This window comes from Cryptomeria japonica, chromosome 9, assembly GCF_030272615.1.
Source record: "Cryptomeria japonica chromosome 9, Sugi_1.0, whole genome shotgun sequence".
Lineage (NCBI taxonomy): Eukaryota > Viridiplantae > Streptophyta > Pinopsida > Cupressales > Cupressaceae > Cryptomeria > Cryptomeria japonica.
Genome location: NC_081413.1, coordinates 245,321,702 through 245,342,314, shown reverse-complemented (window position 1 = coordinate 245,342,314; position 20,613 = coordinate 245,321,702). Strand labels below are relative to the sequence as shown.

General features: G+C 38.8%; 1 protein-coding gene across 1 annotated transcript in view; it reads right to left on the bottom strand.

Annotated features, from left to right (window-relative positions):
• Window positions 1-20,394, bottom strand: part of LOC131048280 (small ribosomal subunit protein mS33) — a 32,312-nt gene extending 11,918 nt beyond the window's left edge. Inside the window, exon 1 of the mRNA XM_057982172.2 lies at window positions 20,060-20,394. Coding sequence (XP_057838155.1) covers window positions 20,060-20,268 — 209 coding nt within the window. The 5' untranslated portion in view covers window positions 20,269-20,394. The remainder of the gene's footprint in view (window positions 1-20,059) is intronic.
• Between the last annotated feature and the right edge of the window lie 219 nt (window positions 20,395-20,613).

The window sequence follows — 20,613 nt, the reverse complement described above, 5'->3', positions numbered from 1 at the left end:
TTTCGTTACTTTCCCTTTTCTGAAAATGACCTAGGGACGGGAATTACATACACCTAAGAACTCAAAGATTCTTATGTGTATTAAAAATCCTATCAACCACTGTAACCCACATATATTGTTAACTCAAAGACTCACAAATATATTAAAAGATATTCTACTCTAACCAGATAAACCGTATAGCACAAAGACTCTACTTTTTATCTTTTCAATGCAAATTACAGAGATAAATTGTAAAAGCTCAAAGACTTAAAGCAATTTTCTCTCAACTAATCTCCAATTCCTGAATTCTCAAAGTAACTCAAAGATCACTTGTAAAGATTCAAAAGACTCTTCAGTTTTCAGCACCAATAACGATATCCAATTTTAATCATTCAAGAACATATGATACTAATGGCATAAGAACATCAACACCGTATGAAAGATTGTACTCAAGACAAAGTTTGAATGCCAATCTTCTCTCTTTCTTAATTAAATTGCAAATTTACAAAAAGAACACCAGGTCTCAATTTGCTCTTCACTTTGGCAGAGTTTTTGTTGCATAAACAAAGATGGAAAAAAGATCCTTATTACAATGATAACCCTCATATTTATAGAAAAGGGGTGCAGCATGAAAATAGGAAATTATAACTAATTCTAAGAATAAGTCAAAAGAAAAGTTTGAATTGAATTAGGACTTGTGCACTTGTGAGTGCATGAGCAATTACAAAATGACACCTGAGGTGTTGGTGGACATAATAAAATGCCACTGGAAAAAACCTATAAATGACTACGTGTCATTCTCCTCAAGCTGAATCTCGCTTCTGGAATTCCTCGAACTTCTGCAAGGCATTCTTCATTTGAACTCCATCAGGTCCCTAAGTGTTTCCAGTGATGACCTTGACCCTGGTGATGGAATCCTCTAAGTCGATACAACACTTCTTATGTTTCTTCAAAAGTGAATCCAGAAAATCCAATATGAACTGAAGGTCAAGCAATTTGTCAATGGAGGACAAAGAGAAGTCCTCCCTATCAACCTCGGTTGTCACGAGCAAGCTGAACTCTTTGATGATTTCATCTACATCAAGCACCTTTTCGTTCTCATCAAGGAAGGCACATGGAATTTCAAAGATTTTGGCAACAATCTCTATCTTCTTATCAGCACATTCTTTCTAAGCTTTCCTCATATCCTTGACCAGGCGCTCTAGAATATTCATTCGGTGCTCTAAGGCCTCTCTCTATTCAATGTACATGCACCATGAAGGAATAACACCATTTTGCATGAGATCATTGAGATCGTAATCTTCAAATTTCAACCAAGCTTCAAAATCCTTTTCTTGGGCTGCAAGTTCCGGGGAGAAAATCTCAATGGTGCTATCTACCTCTGTCCTTACAGCATCAAGATTGTTGACAATGGTGCATGCTGAACTCAGGAGTCGTGTGCCTTGACTTAGCATCCGATCCATCCATTCCCCTACAGCTTTGCTCCTTGATGCAGCTTGCTCAGCTCTTTTGACAACTTTCTCATCCAAAGATGAGGCTACTAGTTCAATAGTTTCTGAGGATTTGGTCATTTTGATAAGAATTGAGGTAAGTTGCTCAATTCATGCCCTGAGTTGATCTTTCTTGAACTTATCCTCATCATACCTGGAAACTAAGAAGGCTGATTGAGCATCATATGCCACAGAATCGTGAGTTTGCTTCCCTAGATCAATCCTTTGAATAACATAGTCCGAGTCCTGGACCTGTCCAATAACTGCATCGGGGGGAGGAATTGCAATCTCAGCATACTTGTTCTTATTTTATCAACTTTTACCCTTGACAAAGTTTTGGCTTTCTTGACAGTCTTGGGTTTGATAGAAACAAGTTGATTGAAATCAAAATCATCAAGCAACACTGCCTGCTTCTTTCTCTTGGGTGCATTTGCCATCAACCAAGGTGGTAAAGTCAAATCATCATCCTCACCTGCTACCACCTCCTAAGAGGGATTGATAGAATCTTGAACGGTGGTGGTTACAAGAGGAGAAGTCGTGGTAACAACATGGAGAGGATTTTCAAGAGATGATTCATTGGACCTAGGAGCCGACTCATTCATGAATTTGTCAAAATCATCCATCATAGTTGCAGATACTTCAGACAATGTGGGAAAAACAGAGAAGACATTCTCAATGTTGTCCTGAGGAGTATCTAGAGTGGACTCACTAGCTCTAGTGGAAGATACATGAATAACATTTGTGGGGGAAGTGCAAGTAACCACAAGAGGTTCAAGTTCAGAAGCAAAGATAGGAACTTGTAATGTAGGTGAGGATAGAGATACCTAGGGTAAGGACTTATCAGCTTGTGGTAACTCCTCATCAATTCTCCTTGTTCCTGATCTTCTTCTTAATCTCCTTCCAACTGATCTATATCAATTGGTTCATCAAGGTGCTCACCCTCGAGCTCCTGTGTCTCATGAACATAAGAAGTTGAAGTCTCTCCTTGAGTTTTCCCCTTCTTAATTTCAACTTAGGAGCCTTGGCTGAAGTGGTAGAATCTTGTTTGTTCTTGGTCCTAATTTCAGACCTCCTTTCCATTGGACCAGCAGTGTCATCCTCGAAACTAGAGGAGAAAGGTTTCAATGGAATACCCTTGCTTGAGACCCACATATTTGTATTCGCGAGAATACTTCGAAACTGCTCTCTGATAGAAGTACACTCCTTTTGCGATCATTGAATGAGAGGCAAAGGAGTAGAGGAAACTTTATTGTCAACATAGGTAGAGTCCAAGATATTGCAATCATCCTCAAAGTCATCTGGAATATCAGCGAGATCAAACACCCTGATTTGATCAACTATCAACCGGCAATATTCAAGTTTCCTTATATCATGCTCAGTTCTACAATCAGCCCACACATCTTCAATGCGATGCACATGAACATAGGCCTTTTTCAGCTTATTTCTCATTCCTTTGTAGTCAAAGTCCTTCCTAGCTTTGAAGAACCTCATAGTAACTCTTCTCATCTCCTCCTCCATGGCTCTGGCTTTGAAAATGGAAGTAATGGAATATCTACCAATGGTTAGAGAAAACTTCAGACCTGTCTTATGAGAACCGGACTAGACCACATGAATTGCCACCATTTGACGAGCTAGCTCCATCAACACAATTTTATCAGAAGGATATCTTGGGAGCATGAAAGGCTCGCCATTGAAGCATCCAACCCTAAGGTATGTGAAAGTTGGAAATTGTAGATACAAGCAACCATATTGATTAACCACCTCCCAAGCATGATCAGACACTCTCTTATTATATAAATCCTTATTGAGCATACACATATGATACCCAAAGAAGGCATCGTTGACTCTCCGAAAATGACTAAAGCTATTTTGAAGAACCAATTGAGAGTAATACTTATGTACCTCAATCTCCCTTTTGTCTCCAGATGTAGATAGTCTTGGAAAGTGTCTCATGGAAGCCGCAGCATACGCCAAGAATGAGGTCATGTAGAAATTGAGTGCAGTAGGCACCTTAGTGAGCTGCTCACAGATAGCATCACTGACCTGTTTTCCCATAAAATTTTCTCCTTATTCTGCCTAATCACATGGATGTATTGATACATCTATTCTGCCTAATCACATGGATGTATTGATACATCCACTTGCAGAAGGTATTGGAGGTGGGAAGTCCTTTAACTCTGCTCAAAAGGGTTATCAAATCATTGACTTCTTCAATGGCGTCACACCTAAGAAGAGCTTCTGGCCATCTTGCTATGGTAGGCCTCGGGGTTTTCAACTAGTTGTCGTTCATATTTTTCTCCACTTGTCAGAATTCCTATCAAAGTAGGCCAGAGCTGATTAAATAGTGATATCTCAATATTTCTCAATACTGGGACACTTGAAAATAGTGTCGAAGAAATCCTCATCAAGCCTAATTAGTTTCTTGCCATTGGTATCTTTGACACTTTTGCTTGAAGGCTCAAAGTGATTTGCAGCTGCCATAACAAATTCAGGGTCTTGTGCGGACATTGGAAAAGCAGCAACTAAATGAATTCCACTGTTGATAACAGCTTCCAAGTCACGATATGAAGATGGATTCTTAATCCTCTTGAGAAACTCAGCTAGGTCAACATGACCTATCTCCATATCTCTTATATGATCAATGTTCGAGTTGACTGAAGAAGGCGGAAAGACCGAATGGGGGTCTTGTTTCTTGAACTTCATGGCCCTTTTACTTGGAGAAGCTTCTATCATTGATATAATAATAACACTGAGAAAAGAAAAATCGTTAGTGTTATAATGATACATTTTTATTCATCTGATTTGAACTTCAGAAAATGGTGTATTTTAGGCCATTAGGGTTTCCAAAACCCTCTTGAAATTTTGAAATCTCTGAAGTAAATTGGATATAAAATCTTCAATTTACGTGTGTGCGATAAGTGAATTTCAAGTTTATAAACTTGAAAAATTCACCTGAGAAAAAGTGTGGATTAAGGTGTAATTCCGGTTTAGGAACTCGAATTACACTTGGGAAAAAAAAACTCTGGTGTAATTCGGGTTTAAAGTATAAATGCAAAATAGGTGTTGGGTAGGGTTACAAACCCGCCAAACACCAACAGAAATAAAAGTGTAAATGAAGTGGAGGGCGGGCATAAAAACCCATTGAATACCTCAAGGAAAAAAGGAAGACCAGTAGGTGCCTGGCGGGGTTACAAACCCGCCGAACACCATGTTTGGTGTATGGCGGGTTGTTAACCCCGCCAAGGACCAAGCTCAACAATAATTGCAACAGAACAATAGCAGTGGTGGTGGTCGAGATCGCAGACCCATCGTGGTGTGTGATGGGCCTATGGCCCCGCCACCACCACATATTTGGCAAAGTAAACAAGGAAAAAGAATGGTGGTGGTCGAGGTCGCAGACCCGCCACACGCCATGGCGTGGTGTGTGATGGGCCTACGGCCTCGCCACCACCACTTGATGATAATGCACAAAGAAAAATATGTAGGGAAAGAACAAGGTGTGGGGCGAGATCGCAAACCTGCCACACACCACAATGTGGTTTGTGACGGGCCTACGGCCCCGCCACCACCACTCTGGGTTTGACATAAAATGAAATAAACTGCCAATAAAAAAGGATGTTGCCCAAGACTACTGACTCGGACGACATCACTGAACTCGATCTAAAGAAAGCATCAAAATTAAAAGAAAGGGTTTCTAAAACCCTAAAAATCAGGAAGAAACACACCCGGATAAAAATTCGATGAAGTCTTCCTCTCTCGGCTTTAAACAAGACCAAAATGAACTAAATGCAAAAATGAAATGATAAAGGGAGATATAAAAAATTGAACAAAAAGACTCCTATTCGAATTACTCAATCGAGCAATTAATAACTGAAGTATATTAAATACGTGCAAATCAGGTTTATAAACCCAATTTGCACCTACAAACTGTAAATTGGGTTTACAAACCCGATTTGCACCCGCAAGGGCAAAACAAGTGAAAGAGGTGTAAATTGAGTTTGTAAACCAGATTTGCACCCTAAAAGGCACACTTAGTGTAAATGCACCACAATTTCACATAAGTGAAAAAGGAGATATAAGGTGAAAAACAAACACACTTACGACAACAAAATGTCTCGTAAAGCGTGCATAGAACAAAGAAACCACAAATGGGCAAAAATTTGTGGGGTACCCTTGATTTCCGTAATACAAAAATCGAGGATAACAAAACCATAATAAACAAACCTAGTTAACTCAATGATTAATAGTCAGTTCTAACATATTCCAAACTAACCGTAATGTCCCCTTCTTAAGAGTGAATGTTCGGTGAAGACCCTTATCCTATTTGATTCTCATAGGCTAACCAGGATGCTTGTAAGGGAATATTTAATTATTTAAATTAAGTTGGCTTAAATTCTATGGGCAAATTATATTTAATTAATTATTTTTATAAATTTGAACATTTAATTATAAAGTGACTTATTTCGGGGCCCAAAAGTAAATTAAAAATTAAAAAGGTCACTAGATGAGAAATACAGTAAAAACTTCTCAAAAGTTGGGAAAAGTCATATAAAAGGGGATTGCAAAGGAAAAGTACACCTCTTTTGGCAAATTCATCTTTTGGTGTGAAGTTTTAGACATTGTGTTCAACTCGAAACCTTGGGACAAAAACCCTAAAAGTAATTAGCTTTGAGAAGGATTTCTTCCTAGTCAATGTAGTGGTGGATTCAAGCAACATTCACAGGTGTGTTGAACACATGGAGATTGAAGGGTTTGGGTTAGAATATTAAATATCTTTTAAATCTTTTATGTTGTTTTTTCGCGGAGGTTGAAAGAACAAAAATTTATGGAAATTTTTATGAACAAATAATAAATTATGTGGAGATTGTGTTGCTATTCTCTGGTTGTACCATTTGGGGTGCAACTTCTGGCACGTCCTTGCTGGCCACCCAGCTTTCTAATGAAATATTTTAATATTTATTGGTAGGCCACCCCACATAAATTTCGGTAACATGGTGAATCGTGGCCTATTTTGGAAGAGACAAGGGGGACATGAAGTCAAAGAGGGAAGTGATTCCTTCTAAGGAAATATCACTTGAGTTTAAGATTATTGTGTGCTTTGATAACCCTGGTTGCCCATTCAACTAGGACCTGAGCAGCTTATTAGGAGGGGAACATGGCAGTTTGAGGAGGAAATATAAGATTATTTAAACTGCAATTTGGGTATATTGGGCAACACACAGTAGAACTAGAGACTATATAACAGATTTCAGACTTTGTAAGGATTGTACCAATCATATGGGAAGTCTGCACCAGCACAGCAAGACTATAAAGTGGATAAAAATCCATTTTGGGTTGTTCATGGGTTTTGCATGCTCCAATGACTGTGTTCTTGATGCTCTTCAAGACACATATGGTTGATGCTCATAGTTGGTGGTACTTTCATGGTGAAACATACACGCACCTACAACCTCTTGCGATCAAAATTTTATCGCAGGTAAGTTTTGTAAATAAAACTTTTATCTTTTAAGTTGTATTTATATTTTAATTTAATAATTTAAACTTAAATTTTATATCTCTCAAGTCTATAGTATTGTCCTAATAGGTTGCTAGTCCAATTGCATCTAAGAGGAATCTGGGCCCATACTCCATCCACTCAATAAAGCACAATAGAATGTTGAACACGCCCCAAGATTGAGAGCTAGGAGGGGTGAATTAGTCTCGAACAAAACTTAAAATTTCATAGCACAATTCAGAATCCAAAATACTTAATCTGATCAGCAGCAAAGAACGCACATACAGAAGAGAACACCAGATTTATGTGAAAAAACAAAGAAGGGAAAAACCACCGTGAGAGCTAACTCACACTATTAGAACAAGTATTACAATATTTGTTTTAGGGCTCACTGCACCCAGAAAAGACGTGCAACTAAGGTTCACTATCTTAGGGCAAGATACAAAGGACCTCCTAGGGAGACTCACTATCTTTGAGCAGGAGACATGAGAATATGTATTACAATGAATAAACCTTCAGCATTACTGCATCCAGCAATCTCCCTGAAATGTAGCTACTCTTGACTCACTGCCTCAAGCAACCATTTGGCAATTAAGCTCCAATACTTTCACCACACACTCTTACTGCTTTACTTTCGCATCTTCCACAATCCACTCTAATACACACACATTGCAAATGAAATAATCTTCTATATATACCATCTGTGTCATCACAAAACTCCAATTGGGTAGGCCAGAATAGGAAACAAAGAATGATCCACTAGGTTGGCCTAGAAACAACATTGCGGTGAAAGCGATCCAATCCAAGAGATAGAAAGGACCTAAAACATCTTATAACATCTTCCAATGCAGTCCCAAATATCACACATGCTGACACACATCCTCCCAAATTAGCAACAGAGTAACATGTAGATGAAACAGGGTAACATCTTATAGCTTTAATCCTTGACCTGTCAACCCAAAAGCGTATCTTCCAAATGAAATAAATGTCTGAACTGTTCTTTATCGATGCACCATTGTCTTCAAAATAAGAGTCAATTCAAAACTCTAAATTTCTAGGGTAACCACATTGTCTCTGAATCCTTACAACATACTTTGAAAGAGCTCCGGGTTATACCGGGAGGCAGATTTCACATCCTAATTCCATAATTATCGTCGCCTAAAGGATTGAGATCAGCTATCCGATTTACAGTCACTGTAGCAAGTCCATCAATGAACAAGCTATGCAAGACAGCACCTTCTTGGGTGAAGTTCGTCTCTGGAAGAGGGCAAGCCAAGCGGATTGAATTTCTTGTCGGGACTTGTCGGTACAACCACCAAGTTGAACCTTTCTTCACCTTGATGTCCACCTTTACCAAAGGGACACCTAACACTTTGACTGCATGTACAGTACGGCTATGGTCAACGTGACTCCAAAGTGTATTGGGATATCTCCCAAAGTTTGGCGTCTGATCAGAGTACGTCGGTAGGATTCTTCTTTCATAAGGAAGGTCCTTGAACTCCACAAAACCAAGTTGTTGTATGCAGTGGGCGTAAGGAGTAGGTAACTCAATGTCACCTGCTACTCGCACCTGAGCGAGAAATCTGTTCAGCTGACGGGGGTAATATCTGTGTAAATGTTGAAGCTTCGGATAAATTAATGTCATGGCACTATTAACAAGTGTTTCAGACCAAGCGCGGGCTCACGCATCTATCTCAGCTTGAGGCAGGATCCCATAGCAATCATTCTCTCAATAAATTCAACCTCAAGAGTCAACATCATCATTCCTCTTAATCCGTTCAGGTTAAGCTCAATGTATGTGGGCTTCGCAGAAATCTGATCATGGTAATATTTGTGACCTAGCTTTCCTACTTCTTGAAGACTGAATTCAAGCTCTTTATTCCCAACTTCAGCGACATTGGATTCCTATCGAATAAAGATAGAAGGGATGACCTTCTTCTCTGCGGGAACTATTGTCCGAACTACGATCTTGTCACTAGGGCCCGGTTGCGGCTGTTGATCAGTACAGGGTCTCTTAGCATCTCTTGATGGGGCGCTGGCCTCGCTATCTGGTCTTTCCATCTGCTCACGATCCATCTTATATCCTCTCTGCAGTGATTTCCAAACTAACTGGTTGGCGCTCAACACTACGGTGGTAAGATAGTAACGACCTGCTAGGACTTCAGTACACTACAACATTCTCCTCCTCACTGTTATAGCTAACTATGCTACTGTTACGTCTATCAAATTCAAAATCTGGACTAGTCTGCCTGTGTGCAGAAAACTCAGTGACAGTGTTCCTTGATTTGCTACTGCTTATTCAACCAAGGGGCAATTGCATTAAAAACTAATTATACGTGTCCTTTGTTTTTTTTTGTTTTTTTTATAGTTGAAGTAGGATTTTCCAGAACTCCATTTCCAATCCATCCAACATGAACGTGAACTTATATGAACTAGTTATGGAACGATCAATCAGCTTGACAACGGCCAGGAGCTCACGGGACTGGTACATGGCCTTAAGCACCAAGTTGAAGGAGGCAGTGTTAGGGATGAGGCCATCGTAGTCCACTTCCATCTGTGCAACCAGATCCAGCAACTCTTATTCAGCGTTCTCTGCCACTCCTCAAACAGATCCTTAATCTCATTCCACTTCTGTGATGTTGTCCAGTCTATAGGAATTAGCGACTGTTGCGAAGAAGAAAGAGATGGATAATTTGCCGCTCCACATTGATCACGCTTCTGCTCACGGGAATAGCATGTAGGCTATCAAACAACCAGAGGGAAGGACAGATAATTTGGTCGCTCCAACGTTGGTCATGCTGGTGCTTGGTCCAAACTACTCCACCAGGCTACGCCACTAGAGCCGAGCCAATGGCGCACTCCTCGCTCCATAAAAACATCAGCACTCACCTGGTTCTCGGTCCTTGGTCATCAACGATGGTGTTTAAGGGTGCAACCTGCGCACTGCAAGTTGCCAATTGCTCTGCCTGTGTGCGAGCAGCACGCTTCTTGACAACCCTTGTTCACCAAGTGGAGTGCTATTGGGCCAATTTCCTCTGCACTTTGTGTGATCTGAAATACAAAGCCTTTGATTGTTGCATTGCTAGGCCAAATACCTCAACCGCCACGACCAATGCCTGGGCGTCCGCGCTCAAATCGACCCCCCGCTTCTAAGCATTTTACGTATGTGGATGCATTGTGGGTGCACGTCCACCAATCTGCCACAATGTTGAAGCATGGTTGCAGACAATGTGCCTGCGTGAGTGCACTGGGGGAGCCGAGAATGCTGAGTGAAGTTGCAGGTCGAGGGTGCCGCTAATGGCAATGGTGAGGCGGCAGGTTAATGTCGTGCGTATGGCCACACGAGGTGCCACAAATTTGCAAATGTTGCTGGGAATGATTTGCCACACACGGGGTGCCACAAATTTGCAAATGTTGCTGGGAATGATTTGCCACACACAGGGGGTGCCATGATCTAGAAACCAGTCAATAAAAGCCTGCAACCAACCAAACCTGCTCTGATACCATGTTGACTGGTTGTGCTCGATTAACCACAGCCAATCACTCGGATCTATTGGCTTCCCAACCATAGACGATAAACTGCTATCGTCACCCCCGAGCACACTACATATGTTTCTGCTGTCTAATTGATTGACATGAACTGCAGTAGAATGAATACTTCAATTTGCTTGATGTGTTTAATTCGATCTGGATGTATATGTTGAATCAATCCTTTGAGAGACAAATGCAACACACATATATATACCCAGACATAGATACCTTCAACCATCACAACTTCTCCACAAGTCGGCTTCTAATCAACACGCCTCATAATAGAACCGATTCACATCTTAATCGGTTTAGTACAAACACGTCTTAATTAAATGTGTCTTATAACCCAAGGGTGGCAGTTTACACATGATCGGAATATTAAACAAATAGAAGCAAATCGATACAATTAAATTGTCTAAGGCCAATTAGACAATTTAATAGTCTATGTCGGCTCACAAAGATTCTGACCATCGCTATCACATTAACACTACTAAGTGTTCATTCGACTAGTAAGTAGTTTAAGTCTTATTTTTAGCATATTAAGTAAAACTTCAGTATGATGAAATCCTAAGTGCAATGACCCCATTACAAGTCTTAGATGTCACGTCCAAGATAAAGCTCAAAGTTTACTGCTGCCATAATTTCACATTCCAGATCCGATTTGAGGTGTGAACTTTATTATCAGTTAGAGATTGGATTTTTGTGAGGATGACCCCATTACAAGTCTTAGATGTCACGTCCAAGATAAAGCTCAAAGTTTACTGCTGCCATAATTTCACATTCCAGATCCGATTTGAGGTGTGAACTTTATTATCAGTTAGAGATTGGATTTTTGTGAGGATGTTATTTCCCTTTTTATTCCTGTTTCACCCTCACTTTAATCTATTGTTATACTGATTTGACGTCCAATAAAATCGTTCTTGAGCTTGAGCCTGCAATTGTACAGTAATGATTTGCATTTAAAACAAGCTAGAACTTTGAGGATATCTTCTAATTAATTTGGAATTGAGGCCTGGTGATTTTTATATACTGTGTCCCCTCACCTGATATATCATTCTAACTCGCTTTCAAATCTCAAAGACTTTGTACTGTTGCTTGTGTTTCAGATTTTACTTTTACAATCTTAGTCAACCGATAGGCTATTATGTTTATGTCATGTAGTTGATTTTGACACTGTATCAAAGCCTTTCTCCTGGGATCTTCACATCCAATGAGTGGTGAATGGCAAGCTGCCTGGGACAGACTAGCAGATGTCAAGAAGATAATAGCTTTGTTGTTTGAGGAGTGGGAAGCTGTTTGTAACGAAAGGAATCAATAACCATAACAGCAGGCAAAATATGTATGAAAGCTGCTAAAAATTGCATTATTGACATAAGTAAGCAAGCATGTACAGCTTTTGAATCTGTTGAAATGACAAAATGAATCTATGTGCATATGCTATAACTTCATCAATCGTAATTACAAATGAGTTTCAAAAACATTTCAGCCCAGCAGAGAAATACACAATTTAAAGCCTCCAATCATTTTAACATAATGAATTATTAGTATCACATGAGTTTATGAATTATGGAAGCAATTAAATTTTGATTTTGACATTTGTTAATTTGTTAGACTCTCATGTGAACTCTCAATCCAACTCTAAAGTTGTGTAATAATGATTCTATAATGAATGTGATGAATGCCTCATCAATGTAATCATATGAATATTTCATTTTCCCTATTTTTTATATAGCCATCCCCTTTGCCAAACCCTACAGTCCCCGTCCTCAAAACTAGGTTAAAAATAGTTAAACACATGTTTGAAATGTATTTGCACACATTAGTAAGTTAGTAACAATGAATATATCTAATGCCAAGGAGCAAATCTGTATGCATCACAACTGTAGCAACAATGCAATTACATATATAAATAGTTAGACTCTCTCAGTTTAAGGAAGCAGGTTGCCTGCAGTACTGCCAAGGTCATATATGTACACGCTGTGGCAGACCCATTAGATGCCCCTATCTTTCATCAATCAAAAATGAAATTATAAATAACAAAGTTGCGACTCAAGTTCCAAACATACTCGTGTCTTTAAAATTATTAGGTAGTGAGCTTGTCTTTTAAAGGTCAAATCCTAAATTGACATACTAGATAACTAGAGGAGAGAATCACAAACCTGAGAGAAATCTTTAAGCAACAATCCTAGCCTTGATAATGCGGGTCTGAACCTGTCTAGAGAATCTGCTCAAAATTGATTAGCAACCACTGGAGGTCTATGTAAAGCATTGGAATAAAAGTGTTGAAGAATATTTGTGGCTTCCATGGGAGACCCTAGCCCCCACAACCAACTGTGAGTTATGGTGGTGTTGGGAAGAATAGTTTTAAAGTAAAAGGTCTGTTATCCCAGGAATGGTAAATTGTTTTATTCTACATCAGCATAAGCTGTATAGAGATTCAGCTAATAATCATTTCACCATATGTTTGTTTTTATATGGAACACTATTTAACAATGGCGTTTAGTATCCAACATGATCAAGAGGTAATTCCAAATGATGGACAATTCAAGAAATATGTTAGAGACAATGAATAAACATTGTATGTCCAGAACAAGTGAGGAATCATGATTTGATAACTTTGGCACAATGATGGCTTTCTTTTATTAGGCAACAATATCCATGTTGGAACCCATGAGCATAATTTCACAGCCTCATAAAGATTGAGTTTTTAGAAATGGGGCAGCTTGTGAAGTGTTAAAAGAAATTCTGAATATCTGAAACAACTATACCCATGCAAATAATGTTATTCCCATAGATTTGTAAACAGTCTCCCAAAAATCAAGATCTGTAGTCTTGACATTTCTGTAAGTTGCATTCCTGTCCTTTGAAAGAAAACCAACTCAAAGGGAGTGTTTATGAATTGGACCCCACAATTTGGTGTTAACTCTTTCGCACATCTAATTCCCATTGTTAAGCCTTTCCCTGGCATTTAAGATACATGTATGGAAAAATTAAAACTGGTAACCAAACTCAAAGAATTTGTGATTTCTACTACCACATGCATACTTTGACCACCCAAAACCAGCACTTCCAAGATCACAAGATCTCTTACGAATTATCTTTATTTATAATTGCTTGTACCTTCTAGCAGAATCTGTTCAAACTGTTGGATATTCTATCATTTACCCGTATAAGTGTGTTTGTTGTAGATTGCCATCTATTTAGATAACATTGGTTATTTTGTTATTGTTTGATAGCTTATTAATGCTAATTGTTAAACCCATGAATACACGGTTCGTCATATCTTTTATGTATAAATATTTCTCATAATACACAGCAAAGTGTTTGATTGCTCTGCAAATGACAATATGGTATCAGACCAGGTGAATACCGTGGGATAGATTTTTCCAGCCAGGACTATGAAGTTTCATTGTGTAATTCGATCTGGTCGGGGAAGTATTTGTTTCTGATCGAGCATTGTTTTTGTTGCTGTGGACATCATTGGCTTTTGTCTATTGGTGTCGTATGCCTTGAGAGGACCTGCCTATCATCTGGTTAGCAAATATAATTTTGTTATAGGTCTGTATTTGAGTAGGTGATTTCATTTGCAAGGCTGTTTTGAGGAGATCAAGTCAGGTTTCATTCTGTGATCTGCCTTGCGTTGCCTTCCATTGACCCAGTCATCATCCTTCCCATGCTGTGATTTGCTGATCAGAGTTCATATTGATTAGACTCTCCATTAGCAGGCGAATGAGTTCTTGGTTCTTCTAATACCTTGGCACGGTGTCAGTGGCTTGATCAGAGCATGTTGTTGAGATTTGAAGAAAAACGTAGAGGCATGGAATGCATAAGGCTTAAAAGGCGTGAGATTCAACACAGGTATACAACATCCCTCACGGTATTCGCTCTGGAGCAACCAGATATCCTAAGCTACTAAAAAGAATTGGTTCTGCCATGAATTCGAAAGTTTGAGGTACTCAAATTCCTTCGTGTGTTGATGTTTGTTGAGATACTCGATGGGGGTGTGATGTAATGAGGCTATTGTGAGGATATAATGTGGTAGAAAGTATTTTTCTTTTTTTTGTGTAGCTAAGAGACACGAGTTTACATGGTGCACTTGAGTAGCTTGGTGCTTCCAAAGATGCAGAAGTTTTGATATAAGCTTGGTAAATTATTTAGCTACAGGCACAATGATTTTTACTTTTTGTCATCCGTCTCATTTAAATTCAATTGAGGAAAGCTTTAGAATGAAATATTTCATCTCAGATAAGATGTTACTTTTGTTTTTCTATATTCAATTGTTCATCTAAGTGAAGAGAAATTAGACAAAATAGCATCAATCCCTAGTTAACAATGGCAACTAATTCTCCAAAATTTCTTCCTCCAAATTCCCAGCTGCTCCACAGCAACAATTATTCTACATGGAAGACCAAACTCAAAACTCAACTCGAGTTTGAAGAAGTTTGGGATGTGGTGAGCGGTACCACAACGCGCCACAAGACAGATGCTGATGAACAAAAGAAATTTGATCAAGCCGATAGAAAAGCAAAATTGATCATTTTATTTAGTGTGTTTGATGATGTTCAGCCCTTTATCCGTGACTCGTCCACAGCCAAAGATGCATAGGACAAATTTAAGACGGCGTATGAGGTGAAGAATCAAAATCAGATCCTGAATTTGCAGAGTTAACTACACAACCTAAAGATGAAGAATGGAGAACAATTGAAATCCTTTCTCAAAAGGATTGCAAAATTGAGAGCTTCCTTACAAGCATTGGGAGAAAAGACTGAGGATGCGTTTTTGGTACCTATTGTTCTATTGGCATTGCCTCCCAAATATAAAGTCTTTGTGACGACTTTGAATGTCACTGAGACCACCCACTTTTGCGAAGTTGGTGAATCTTCTCCAAAAAGAAGAATCTATCAGCCAGGAACATGATCAAGATGATCATGCCATGACTACATGTCATAAAGGCAAGAAGCCTATGAAGCAATTCAGTGGGCCTCCCAAATCTGGTAACTCATCCAAACCTCAGAAGCAGTGTCCAATCTGTGACAAAGTTGGACATGACGTGAAGAATTGTTGGTACAACTCCTTCAACAAAGATCATCCAACAAAACACATCCAAAGAAGCCCTTTCAAGGTGGCAAACCGCAATGGGGGAGCAGAAGAACAAACAAAGGCAACAAAGCAATGTTGTTGAAGGAGATGATTCTCCAGACGAGGTATACGTGCTATTAGCTCACACTTCAGAAGACGGTTCACAATACACCTCTATATGGTATGTGCACTTAGGTGCTACAAAGCACATGACTGGACAGAAGGAGTGGTTTCACACATTGAAACCCCATCACAATACAATAACTCTTGGAGATGATACCACCCAAGACATCAAAGGTATCGGTGACATCTCTTTGAAGTTTAGCATTAATTGTTGTAGGATTACTAATGTTTTGTACGTGCCAAGACTTACCAAAAATCTTCTTTCTGTTAACTAGTTTCTTGATCATAATCTTAGGATTGAATTTGATTCAACTAAGGATAAAAAGGTTTGTCTTAACAAAGATAAGTCTAAAAATGCAAAGATTGTTGCTAGTGCTACTGAGGTTGGTAGAATGTTTAAGCTTGATACTATTGCTAATAATCAAGCCCTAATGACTAAGAACAATGATCTTTCATTGCTTTGGCATCGTAGATTCACTCACTTAAGCACTAGTTATTTGCTACAACTTTGTAAGAATAACATAGTCAAAGGGCTTCCTTCAATTGAGAAGTCAAGTGCAATTTGTTCTAGCTATATTGTTGGAAAACAACACAGAGCACCCTTCTATCCCAGTGAGTATTGTGCAAGCCAACCTTTGCAACTGGTACATACCGATCTGTGCGGTCCCATGCCACCTAGTCACAATGGATATAGGTACTTTCAGCTTTTTGTTGATGATCATACAAGGAAAATGTGGGTATATTGATTGCAGCATAAAGATGAAGCTCTTTCCTATTTTAAAGAGTTTCGCACTCGGGTGGAGAAAGATACAAATCACTGTATTCGTGCCCTTCGCTCAGATCGAGGAAGGGAATACACCAGTGTAGAATTCTCCACATATTTGAAGGAAAATGGCATTCGGCATCAATTGACTGCAGCATACACACCTCAACAAAATGGTGTTGCAAAATGGAGAAACCGCATCATCGTGGAGATGGTCTGAAGCATGTTGAAAGATTCTAGAGCATGCATGTTGGGTTGAAGCTATTCACACAATAGTTTATCTTTTGAATCGTGCACCAACCAAAGCCCTTGATGGCATCACACCAGAGAAAGCATGGACAGGGGTAAAGCCTTCAATCTCTCATCTTCATGTATTTGGATGCAATGCCTATATGCATATTCTTAAACAAAAGAGGAAGAAGCTAGATGAAAAATCACTGCAATGTATTGTTCTAGGATATAGTAATGAATCCGAGGCATATCACCTTATGGATCCCAATACAAAGAAGATTTACATTAGTAGAGATGTAATTTTTGAAGAGAAAAATGATGCAAGGTCTCCTCCCACATCATCACCTTCTACAGACAGTGCTCTCATGTTCAACATGGATGGTAAAAATGATGGGAACGTTTAATCAATCAACACCCACCAATGTCACAAAACCTTTACCGAAGTGGTACACTAGTACCATTCGAGATGCAAAGCTAGATGGAGTTCCGACACTTCCACTTTAGATCCAAGGACTCATAGTATGGCTCGCAATGAGGTAAACTTTGTACTAATGACTTCAGTTGTTGAAAATTTTGAGCCATCTAATGTTCAAGAAACGCTAGATTCAAAGCCTTGGAAAGAGGCTATGGATGTAGAGTATCAATCTCTGATAAAAAACAACACTTGGGAGCTTGTTGATCTACCACCTAGTAAGAAAGCTATTGGTTGTAAATGGATTTTTAAAACTAAGTATAAAGCACATGGTAGTATAGATAAACATAAGGCTAGACTTGTAGCCAAGGGTTATGCCCAAAAAGAAGGTATAGACTATGAGGAAACCTTTGCTCCCACTGCAAAGATAAAAACCATTAGAATAATTTTTGCTTTAGCTGCTCAATTTGGTTGGAAACTATATCAAATGGATGTAAAAAGTGTCTTTCTTAATGGAGACCTTGAGGAAGAGGTCTATATGACCCAACCAGAGGGATTTGTTACACCTGGTAAAGAAGAAATGGTGTGCAAGCTTATCAAGTCCCTATATGGTCTCAAACATGCTCCTAGAGCCTGGTATATTAAAATTGATGAACATCTGCAACAGCATGGTTTCAATAGGCATCCATATGATCCAAATCTCTACCTCAAGGATCAAGGGGAGGATATTGTGATCGTTAATGTATATGTAGATAATTTAGTTATCATAGGCAGCTTAGAAGCAACGGTTGAAGCCACCAAGAATGACCTCAAGAAGGCTTTTGATATGATAGATCTCGGGCAATTGCATTATTGTCTTGGCTTAGAGGTATGGCAAACAAATTACCATATCTTTGTATCTCAAAGAAAATATGCCAAATCATTACTTGAGAAATTCAAAATGATGGACTCCAAACCCATGTCTACACCTATGGAATTGGGTTTGCAATTATCTACATTTGATACATCTTCTCAGGTGAATGCAACTCTCTACCATCAGATGATTGGAGGTTTGATTTACCTGACTTATACTAGACCAGGCATTAGCTTTGCTATTAATTATTTATCAAGATTCCTGCAAGAACCAAAAATGTCCCATTGGAATGCAGTAAAAAGGGTCTTAAGTATATACATGGTAGAATGGATCATGGTTTGGAATATAAATGGAGTGATCAATTCTTCTTGACAAGGTACGCAGATGCAGAATATGCAAGTTCAGTTGATGATAGAAAGTCCACATCTGGTTATGTTTTCTTCCTAGATTCAGGACCTATTTCTTGGGGAAGTAAGAAGCAAGCCACAATTGCTCGTTCTTCAACAGAGGCAAAATATTGTGCAGCAAGTGCAGCAATTTGTGAAGCGGTTTGGTTACGTCGCATACTAGAAGGATTGGAAGTACCACGGAACCAGCCTACGGTCCTCTATTGTGACAATCAAAGTGTTCTCAAGCTTGTTCGCAATCCAGTGTTTCATGAACGGACCAAGCATATTGAAGTTGACTGTCACTTCATACGAGAACATGATCAGCAAAACAACATCCAGCTCCAGTTCTGCTCTACACAGGAACAACGTGCTGATATCTTCACCAAGCCTCTTGCATGTGTGAAGTTTGAGAGTTTTCAAAGTTCTCTTATTAGCACTTTGAAGAAATGATGTAATAAGCAGGGAATGTTGGATATTCCATCATTTACCCATATAAGTGTGTTTGTTGTAGTTTGTTATCTATTCAGATAAAATTGGTTATTTTGTTATTGTTTGATAGCTTATTAAAGCTAATTGTTGAACCCGTGAATATATGGTTCATCATATCTTTTATGTATAAATATTTCTCATAATACACAGCAAAGTATTCGATTGCTCTGCAAATGACAATACAAACTCTTTCAAAGCGGAAGGATCTTCATCTACAAGAACCACCAAAAGTCCCTTGTCAATCTCAGATGTTATTGCCACAAACATTTTTTGTGCACGGTATCATTTTCCCGGTGTAAACTCAAATTTACTAACCTTAAAAGTCCAAGAGATCGAAGTATGTAATGGCAATGGGTGAGACTCATAAGTGCACTTAAATGACCTAAAGTCAACCGAGTTTGTGAAGGCCCTTCCCCAATTGATCAATCAAGAAGCATTAATGCCCTAAATGGTCTTGGCCAACTGGAATGGAAATCTACCTGCAGAAAGAATTTCCTTCTTCATCCCCAACACATTTGACATGGAGGAGCAGAATTCAACCAATAGAAAGTCAATTTTCTTCCATTCCCAATACAGTTGACATCGAGGCTATGGTGATAAGAGGCGCACACTCAAGCCTAACCCAGCTACAAATGTTGAAAATGTAGCCCAAGCTTTACACCATATGACAATGCATACTAACTCGGTTATTTCTAGAAGAAAAAAACTTACACAGTTATTTCCAGAAGCATTTTAACTCATCTAGGTGGATTGTGCAAACATCATGTGTGCTACCATATCTGGGAGCAGATCACCCAAATTTTCACGAGCAAAAGGAATACGATTTAACCTCAAACACAATTATTTGCTCTAATAATATTGGGTTCAAATCAAACTAAAGTACCAACAGCACTCACACTAAGCTAATGTTATGTATTGTTGCAGAGACAATGCAACAAATAGCACATCAATTAAAACCCTTAAATTTCTTCCTGATAATGGGGATAGTGTGACAACTACAGCGATTATTTTCAAATGTGCAACTGATGTACACGAAAAGGAAAGGAGGGAGAATAATCTATATACCATTCAACGCCATTAATTTATGTGTGCCACAAAATTTGAGGGGTTCTTACATTACTTCCCCATTATGGTAATCAGTTTAGCCGTTAATGGTGAAGGAAACTAAGCTTTAGAAGATACAATTAAATACAGATGAAACTTTGACTGCTGTCACAGTTACTTACTCTCTTTCTAATCTGGCAACCCAAACGGGGTCATCCCTTTTAAAATCATGCGGATACCATCGAGCTATTTCCTCGCCGATGAGCCTCTTCTTAAGGACTTTATGGGGTGATCTCTGACCTGTGGGATTCCAAACATTACCAAATATCTTTGCGCTTGCTTCTGCCACCCCTTTCAGTGCAGCCTGCTCTAAAATCTTCTTCAAAATCATGTCTCCCTCTTGTCAAAGGCTGGCGGTTTTCTCTCTTGCTCTGTAACGATCATTGCTTCTGTATCCCAATATTTGCCCAATTTTATTCTCGTAGGACAATTTTTACACCTTCGTGACTATGAAATTTTCTTGAGGTTTGAACCTACTTTAATTTTTACAATTAAAAAATAATTTAAAATTGATAATCATTTAGATATAAAATAAATAAATTTGAAATATTTATAAATTATGTGATTATAAAAAACAAAAAGTGAGGCTTCTATTGAACACATCCCCATCATTAGGGTTGATTCAAGCATTTCAAGGATGGAGAAAGGATGTCCCCTCGTGCCAATCTTTTTTTCA